The sequence below is a fragment of the Puma concolor genome, chromosome A1 (genome assembly GCF_028749965.1).
Source record: "Puma concolor isolate L17-30 chromosome A1, mPumCon1.1.hap2, whole genome shotgun sequence".
In the NCBI taxonomy this organism is placed as follows: Eukaryota; Metazoa; Chordata; class Mammalia; order Carnivora; family Felidae; genus Puma; species Puma concolor.
In genome coordinates this window covers 123,783,525-123,793,318 of record NC_141667.1, presented here as the reverse complement: position 1 = coordinate 123,793,318, position 9,794 = coordinate 123,783,525, and the positions used below count along the sequence as shown (strand labels likewise).

The following is a 9,794-nucleotide window of genomic DNA, read 5'->3' as shown; positions in this document are numbered from 1 at the left end:
GAATTGGACACAGGCTCCAGGCCCTGAGCCATCAGCCCAGAGCCTGATGCGGGGCTCGAACTCATGGACCGTGAGATCGTGACCTGGCTGAAGTCGAACGCTTAACCGACTGCGCCACCCAGGCGCCCCTGTTAAGGGTTTTTTTAAGGGCATATGTTAAGGGCATAGTGAAAATATTACCTTCTGTAGATTTTATTGTATGTACTTTTATACACAGTTTTTTTTTACATTTATTTATTTTTGAGAGACAGAGAGAGACAGTGTGAGCAGGGGAGGGGCAGAGAGAGAGGGAGACACAGAATCAGAAGCAGGCTCCAGGCTCTGAGCTGTCAGCATAGAGCCTGATGCGGGGCTCAAACCCACGAACCGTGAGATCATGACCTGAGCTGAAGTCGGAAGCTTAACTAAGTGACCCAGGCACCCCTATATACAGTTTTTTAAAGAGGCAAAATTAAACTGTTTAGGGCTGCACACTTAAGCTAGAGATTAATTTAGGTAATGGAGATTGGGGGATCCATTAACTCCTTCATGTCAGGATGTCAATAACATTATATACACTTTTCAGTCATTTTTTTTCTCATTTGGAAAATATGGTTTAGATTTCTCATAAGTGGCAGTGACTCTTTCTATAGCACCTAGCATAGAAAATGCTGAGCACAAATGGGGACTCACCAAATGCTTTTGATGGACATGAGATGAGAGTGTCAAAAGACAGGTTCTAGTTCCTACTGCCAGGAGTAGCTGTATGAACTGGGCAAGTAATTTCATCATTTGGGCCTTAGTTTCTTAATCTTTAAAAAAATCGAGGGGAGTATTGGACCCTATCTTTTTTGAGTTGGTTCATCATTCTTAAACATTCTATGATCTAATGATTGTAAAAGAAACTCTGAACAAGTATCCCCCAAATTTCTATCAGGTCATTTTCAATATATTTAAGTAGTCTGTTATTTCATTTCCTTTCAAATCCAAAGCCAAACATTTTCATTTCATTTATCCATTGTGTTATTGGGAAACACCGTAATATACTGATTAAGAGCAGAGACTCTGGAGTCAGACAAAATTAAACTGAATTCTTTCTCTAATCCTTATGAGGCAGGGGGTCTTGGAAGAGTGACATAACTTCTCCAGTCTGTTTCTTTGTCTTTAAAAAAAAAAAAGAGGGGCACCTGGGTGGCTCAGTCGGTTAAGCACACGGACTTGGGTTCAGGTCATGATCTCGCATTTTGTGGGTTCGAGCCGCGTGTTGGCCTCTGTTCCCACAGCACAGAGCCTGGAGCCTGCTTTGGATTCTATGTCTCTTCTCTTTCACTCACAGTTTCTCTCTCTCTCTCTCTCTCAAAAATAAACATTAAAAAATGTTAAAGAAATAATGTGTACTTAATACAGCTGTTGCAAGGATTAAATAATGCATGTAAACCATTTAACACAGTCCCAGTGCTATATAGAAACCATACCCAGTAAATATTACTATCATTATAATCCTAAGTGCCAAGCCAACTGCTTCTTGAGGGTGAGGGTTCTAGGAAAGGAATGGATTTGTGCATATCAAGAGCCTAGTTGGCCAGTTCTCCTATCAGTGTACCTACTGGACACCAGGTTCCTGAAAGAAAAACCTCTGTCTGTCCCCTTTCTTTTTCCTGCTGACCACTTTCTCCAAACCCCTGCCCCTGCCTGACTTCCATCTGGCTCCAAAAGACACTGCAGGATCTTTTTTACTCCCCACCCCCCCCCCACCTTTTTTGGTACAAAATAGGTGATTTTATTAAAACACAGGGACAGGACCCGTGGGCAAAAAGAGCTGCCTTTTTGACTCTCCCTTGATCTCTGGACAAGCAAGGTAGCTTGCTTACTCCTGGCTGTTTGCCGGTTGCTGCAGCAGCCCCAGCCGGCTCCCAGATTGGTGACTTCAGCTTAAGTGACTATCCTCATTGGCTTCTTAATTCCCAAGGACTTTTTTTCTGAAAGGGAATTAAAGACTCTGCGTTGCTTTGGCAACAACTTTCATTCTCTGCCTAACTCTCCAGAATGAGAACATATCTATTAATACACTGGATAGACTGGGGAGTTGAGTTGCTCAATGCAAATTTTCTTCCAAGTGCAAAACAGCTTACCGGGCTTTGCTAGCCCGGTGCTGCGGTTACAGAGGAGCAAAGCCGAGAGCAGCAGTTCCAAGAATCTGTGGGCAGAAAAGTGAAGTATACCCGCAACAGGTGGCGGCTGCTGCAGAGAGTGCGCTTGCGAGACCGGATGGCGGTTGCGCACAGAAAGCTCATGCAGAACAGGCAAGTAGGGTCTCTTCTCTTTTTTGTGTGCATATCTGTGGGAAGTGCAGCAACCATCCGCTACTCCGTGGCAGAAGAGATGGAGAGCGGTTCGTTTGTGGCTAATGTGGCTAAGGACCTGGGGCTGGAGGTAGGGAAGCTGGCTGCGCGCGGGGCGCGGCTGGTTTCCGAGGGCAACAAAGTGCACTTCCGGCTCCACCGCAAGACAGGGGATCTGTTCGTGAAGGAGAAACTGGATAGGGAGTCACTCTGTGGCAAAGCTGACCCGTGTGTTCTGCATTTTGAAATAGTCTTGGTGGAGCCACTGCAGTCCTTTCGTGTCGAGGTCAGGGTATTTGATATCAATGACAATGCCCCGATTTTCCTAAACAAGGAGCCGCTTTTAAAGATTCCGGAGAGTACCCCCTTGGGTTCACGTTTTCCTCTGCAGAGTGCCCAGGATCTGGACGTGGGCCTCAATGGTCTCCAAAACTACACCTTAAGCCCCAACAAGTATTTCCACCTGCATACCCGCTTTCGCAGCCATGGGCCCAAATACGCTGAGCTGGTGCTGGATAAGCCCCTGGACAGAGAGGAGCAGCCTGAAGTCAACTTGACAATTACAGCGGTGGATGGCGGGTCCCCTCCCAAATCTGGCATCGCTCACATCCGTGTGGTCGTTCTGGACGTCAATGACCACGTGCCTCAGTTCTCCAGATTGGTGTACCGTGCTCAGGTACTAGAAAATAGTGCCAATGGTTCTTTGGTGGTCACTGTGAGTGCCACAGACCTGGATGAGGGCTCCAACAAGGATATAACTTATTCCTTATCTCAAAACCCAGAAGCAATTCTCCAGACGTTTCAGATTGATTCGCAGACTGGGGATGTTCGACTAAGAGGGCCCCTAGATTTTGAAGCAATTGAAACATATGATATTGACATTCAAGCCACCGATGGAGGGGGCCTCTCTGCCCACAGCAAAGTCCTGGTGGAAGTGGTGGATGTTAATGACAATCCTCCTGAAGTGACAATCTCCTCTGTGTCCAGCCCTCTCCCTGAGGACTCCCCATTAGAGACTGTAGTGGCCCTTTTCTCTATCCGAGACCGGGACATTCGAGTGGGAGGAAAAATCATCTGCTTCCTCAGAGAAGACCTTCCCTTTGCAGTCAAACCTACTTTCCGGAATTCTTACTCTCTGGTTACTGACAGAGTCTTGGATCGGGAAGAGGTCTCAGGCTACAATATCACAGTTGTTGCCATGGATACTGGGCCACCCAGTCTGTTCACAGAAACTGTGATTGAGGTGCTAATATCTGACATTAATGACAATCCCCCAATATTTCAGGAAGACTCATACATTTTGACTGTTCGAGAAAACAACAGCCCTGCAATTTTTATTGGCAAAGTTCATGCTGAGGATCTAGATTTGGGTGAGAATGCCCAAGTAACATATACTCTGCTTCCTCCAGAAAGTGGAGATTTATCAGTCTTTGCTTACATCTCCATAAATTCAGACAATGGGAAGCTCTATGCACTGAGAACCATGGATTATGAGGCCATTCAAAAATTTCAGTTTGTGGTAAAGGCAACTGATGGGGGCTTCCTGTCACTGAGTAGCCAGGTTACTGTCAGAGTGGTTGTTCTGGATGACAATGACAACCGCCCAATGATCTTGTACCCACTGCAGAATGGCACCTTGCCCTGCAATGACCTAGTGCCCAGGTCTGCAGAGACAGGCTACCTGGTGACCAAGGTAGTGGCTGTGGACGGTGACTCAGGTCAGAATTCTTGGCTTTCATATCATCTCCTTAAGGCCACTGACACTGGGTTATTCTCTGTTCAACAACAAAATGGGGAAATCCGTACACTGCGGCAGATAGCTGAAAGAGACCCCGTGGTTCAGAAACTTACAATTCTTGTTCAGGATCATGGCCAACCAGCTCTTTCCACTACTGCCTCACTCAACATTTTGCTGGTAGATGGGTTTTCTGAGCCCTATCTACAGTTTCGGGATCCATCCAAGCATCCTACAAGGGTAAATCCATCCACTAAATATTTGGTCATTTCTCTGGCTGTGCTTTCCTTTCTCTTTCTCCTCTCTGTCACAGTGATCTTTGTTATACACATCTACCAGAAGGTTAAATATAGAGAAAAGTGCACAGTTCAAGAGCATTTCTATGATGACTGTAATTTCCCTAACAACTTGGTACAAGAAGGAGCCAATGGATCTTTATCTCAGCCATGTCCCTATGAAATGTGCTCGGCCACTGGCACTGGCAATAGTGAGTTTCGGTTCCTTAAGCGCTTTATGCCCAACTTCCCCTTCCCACATGGCACTGGAGAGGCAAAAACAGAGGCTGGCTCCAGCTTACCCCCAGATTCTGGTAGGAATAGGTCTCGGGGGTCAGAGGGCCATGGCCAAGTACCTGATGACTATATGTAGTTCTTGCTCATGAGCTATAAGTAATCATTATTCATGTGTCCTCTGGAAGTTCATTAGTTCTGGACCTGGAAATGCTTAGTTCCACAGAGATATCCTGTTATTTTGCCTTTAAATTGTTTTCTAGTGGACAGTTATGTATGCATGGGGAAGAAAACTAGCTTCTAGTTTTGATACATCAGGAAGCAGTTAGGTTTGAGAAACAGATATATAGCTTATCATTACTCAGAAATTTCTAGATTTTTATTCCTTAGTAAGTGGAGATCATCTTTGAATCATAAGGACCCAAATGCCTGGTGAATGGTCCTCATAGATAATCAGGTAAAAGGAAAGGTAAAGAAAAAAAAAGAATTGACTTATTTGAGAATGTGAGTAAGGGTAGAAAGACTAAAGAGATTCAGTTCAGGAATGTTCTCCAAAATTAAGTTAGATGGGATTTCTTAATGGTCGTTTAGGCCTTAGGCAAGCCGAAACCTCTCTTTGTATACAGGTGTCTATCCCTTACTTATCAGAGAACAGTTATTTGAATGTGGAGAATAAAAGGTAGATGAGGGGAAAAAAATCAGTAAGGCTTATTGTCGTTAACAAATGCTATCAAAATAAAAGATATTAAAGGAAAAAGTGATAATACCAATTAAGTGGCCTTAAGAAAAGATACATTTTCAGATATTACCAGATTGGATTTTAGGCCATTTTCGCTTCTGAGGATTCTGAAGTGATGTCATGGAAACAGAAGAAAGGTACTTCCTAGCAAATCATTCATAAAATGAAATGGAATCATGAAAGAAGTTAGGCTTTTTTTTGGATTATCATGGTTTTGCCTTCATAAGCTATTTTAATTTCTCTCATTCTAAAATAAAAAAACCAATATTAAAATGTTAACATATTTCAATGATGCTAACCATACTAACTTGCCTTAAAAGTTTTTTTTAAAGTTTGCTTTAATGACACTTTAATCATGTGCCTTATTTTATTTAAATGTGTGTAAACTCAGACCCATGAGGATATGTCCTGTACAGGAGAGCACAATATTTGTACCTGGATTTCTTAGGGTACAGAAGTATCTCTTAAAATACTTCTTAAATCATATTCATTGATATAAGCTTCATTCATAGAATCATGACTGACTCCGAATGGTACTATCTGGCTGTCTACCTGGTGACCAAGATATACTAAAATTTAGTGATAAGGTATTTTTAAAATGTTAGAAATGCTTAGGGCAGAACTGGTATAACCTATGTCTGCCTTCAGTATTTTCCTTAATATTTTGAGAATGGATAAATCAAATGTGGAATACCAATGAATTGTCTTTTTTATTAATATTAACTGTTTTCCATAAATCATGTTATAATCTGCTCATTTGGAGTAAAGGTCTTTCTTGAACAAAACATGGAATAGTGTTTCAGTATATTTAGGTTAGGATTGTTAAGGTATGCTGAAATCAGAGGCCTTAAGTGAGAAAGAAGATAGAATTCTTTTTTGGGTAAATAGTAATTAGTTAAAACATTATTAACTAAAAGCCTCTGGGTTAACTGCATTTGATTAAATAATTGTCATGGATTAACTGTATTTGATTACATTTCATGATGTGACCATAATCAATGGCAAGACTCTGGCTTGATGGTAAGAATAAGGAAAGAAAATTGTATAGAATGGTGATTTTAAGACTTTGAATTTCATTTTTTTTAAGTTTATTTATTTTGAGAGAGCGGGCAGAGAGAAAGGGAGAGAGAGAGAATCTCAAGTAGGCTCCCCACCATTAGCACAATGCCTAATGCGGGGCTCGAACTCATGAACTGTGAGATCATGACCTGAGTTGAAATCCAGAGTCCACGCTTAACTGACTGAGCCAACCAGGTGCCCCTAAGACTTTGAATTTCAAATAGTAAAGTTCACATACACAAATACACAAAATGGATGGAAAATATAGATTTGTCAACTTTTTCTTTTTCCATGTATGGAAAAATAATTAAAACAAAACAAACACTATTAATTTGTAACATTATTTCACAAAGGAAATGGCATTTTAATGTAAAAATGATAATACAGTGATCCAATAAAGGAAACTGTCCTCTAAACTAAAAATGTCATTTTATGAAAAACGTATTATGCCATTATTGGGCTCATTTTTGCCTTAGACCAGTAAAACTTTTGCCATTGACTTCAGATTGACAGCCACTGTGTTAATTGATGATCTGTCATTTTTATTCAGACTTCAAGTTTCTAAGAAAATTCCAATTGTACTTGATGATTAAAAACTAAAAACATCTCTGTATCAATTTGCTGAATGTGATGTGAGCCATTTGAATTTGGAGAGCACTCTATATACCAGCTGAGATTAAGTCAGATTTCCATCCGCAAATTAAAATAAAGAATGGAAATAATTAGGACAGTTACCTTCCCTCAAATGTCAAGTGACGTTATAACTATGTATTTAGTCAAAGACCTAATTCAAGTGCTTTAAAGTGCTCTTGTATAAAAAGGCCATGATAAATATTCAATTAAAAATATCTAATTTGGGCAAATTGCTTCAATAACCTATTTAACTTTGAAATATATATAGACTTACATTTATACTGGAAGTTTTAAGTTATAAGGAATTTAAGCCCTTTAGAAACTTTTTGTTATGAGATAATTTTAGACTTACAAAACCACATGAGTAGTATAAAGTTCCCTTCACCTAGCTTCCCTTAATGTTAACATCTTACATAACCGTTGCCAGTTATCAAAATTAAGAAATTAACCTTGGTACAATTCTATTAACTAAACTACAGACTTTACTTAGGTTTCGCCACTTTTTTCCTTAGTGTCCTTTTTCTTTTCAAGGATCCAGTGCAAAATCCTACAACACATTTAATTATGTCTCCTTAGTTTCTACCATCCATGATAGTTTCTTAACCTGTCCTTGTCTTTCATGACCTCAAGACTTTTGAAGAGTACTAGTCAGTTATTTGTAAAAATGTTCCTCAACTTTTTTCAGTTTTATTGAGATATAATTGACATATAGTACTGTATATGTTCAAGGCATACAGGATAATGACTTGATTTACATGTATTGTGAAATGATTACCATAATAAGTTTAGTTAACAAACATGTCCCTCAATTTGAGATTGTCTTTGGCTTCTGTAGATTATTTTCCTTTTAATTTTTTTAATGTTTATTATTTATTTTTGAGAGAGAGACAGAGTGTGAGTGGGGGAGGGGCAGACAGAAAAGGAGACACAGAATCCGAAGCAGGCTCCAGACTCTGAGCTGTCAGCGCAGAGCCCGATGCAGGGCTTGAACCCATGAACCATGAGATCATGAGATCATGACCTGAGCCAAAGTCGGACACTCAACCAACTAAGCCACCCAGGCACCCCATAGATTATTGATGCTATGCATTATTGGGAAGAATGCTGCAGAAATGATATTGTATCCTTCTCAGTACATCATTATCAGGGGGTACATGATGTCAATGTGTCCTATCGACTGGTGACATTAATCTTTTAAAACAATTGTTAAAAATAACACAAAATTTACCATGTTAAAGATTTTTAAGTGTACAGTTCAGTAGTGTTAAGGTGATGTTAATCTCCAACACTTGCTTAATATAATATCTGTCAAGTTTCTCCACTGTAAAGTTACTATTTCTCTCTTTGTAATTAATAAATACTTGGAGAGAGACGCTTTGAAACTATACAAATATCATGTTTCTGCTTAAACTTTTGCCCATTAATTTTTGTATCCATTGCTGGATATTTCCTATGGCAATTAACACTGTGGCATTTGGATGGTAATTTTCTATTTCCCTGATTCCTTTTACACTAATTAATTGAAATTCTCCTATAAGGAAATCTTGTCATTTCTCCTCTATTTACTTATTATGTAGTCATTTCTTTATGTATAGTCTCATGGATATTTACCTTTTTATTTGGGTTGTAATTCAATGTTATTATTATTTATTTTGTTGTTCAGGAAGTCTTTTTATCTGGGATGAAAAGCAGATTTATAAGACTGGAATTATCCACATAGAACACATTTGGCCAAAATAAGTATTTCTTTGTAACTCTATATTCTGTATGATCTTAAACAAGTATAAGTTTCTTAAATCTTGTTAAAGTTTCTTCATAATGATGTTTTAACTTCAAATAAAAATTATATTAATTTGATTTAAAATTCCCATTACAGTTATAAAACTACTAAATAAACAGTAAACTATGAAAACTTTAAATTTTATTATGTGGGCATGTTTATATATTTATAAGCTATGTTTAATAGAGTTGTCAGTTAAGACATAGATTTATATGCTGAAATTAGACATACAGATATACAAGAAATGGAATTGGTCTGTCTGGTTCTATTTAATTCTCCTAAAAATAAGTAAATATATTGCTTTCTCTGCAATGTCTCTGTATTTTGCTGTTGTTGGTTTCTTTTTTTTAATGTTTTTTAAATTTATTTTTGAGAGAGAGAGCATGAGAAGGGGAGGGGCAGAGAGAGAGAGAGGGAGACAGAGGATCTGAAGTGGGCTCTGCTCTGACAGCAGTGAGCCCTATGTGGAGCTCGAACTCAGAAACCGCGAGATCATGACCTGAGCCGAAGTCAGACACTCAACCAGTGAGGCACCCAAATGCCCGTGTTGGTTTCTATTTAAAGATGAATTTGTCTCCTTTGTGGAAGCAGAACTCATCCATGTAAGTCTCCTATATAAAGGCCTATTTTCTGTACAGTTGAATATCATTAAAGTATGCAACTAATCAGACACTCTTCAACCAAAAATTTGACTTCATTTACAATTTCTGTAACACTTAAAAATATTACTAAAGTATTGGTTGTGTTTATATAACACTGAAATAAAATATTAAAAAGTAAAAATGACACAGTTTTCTCTGAAGCTGGTGAAGCAAGCTTATACTTCTGTGCACCATGCCCTGCTCGCATGAACATACAAAAAAATAGATAAAAATTAGAAAATGTGTAAAACAAAATGGAACAAACATAAAATAGCGAACAAGGATGAAGCCCTTATATTTCTGAGCTACAGGATGGGAAGCTGGCATTGGTTGTCATGAGTTTGGCTCTGATGGGCTATTGGGAGAAAAATGTTCTC

The 9,794-nt window shown here is 39.2% G+C and overlaps 1 protein-coding gene across 1 annotated transcript; it reads left to right on the top strand.

Moving 5' to 3' along the window:
- Positions 1-2,055: 2,055 nt before the first annotated feature.
- On the top strand, positions 2,056-9,361 carry PCDHB1 (protocadherin beta 1). Its single transcript, XM_086702307.1, has one exon. The coding sequence runs from the start codon at positions 2,248-2,250 to the stop codon at positions 4,702-4,704; it is 2,457 nt and encodes an 818-aa protein (XP_086558433.1). The 5' UTR covers positions 2,056-2,247; the 3' UTR covers positions 4,705-9,361.
- Positions 9,362-9,794: the final 433 nt, after the last annotated feature.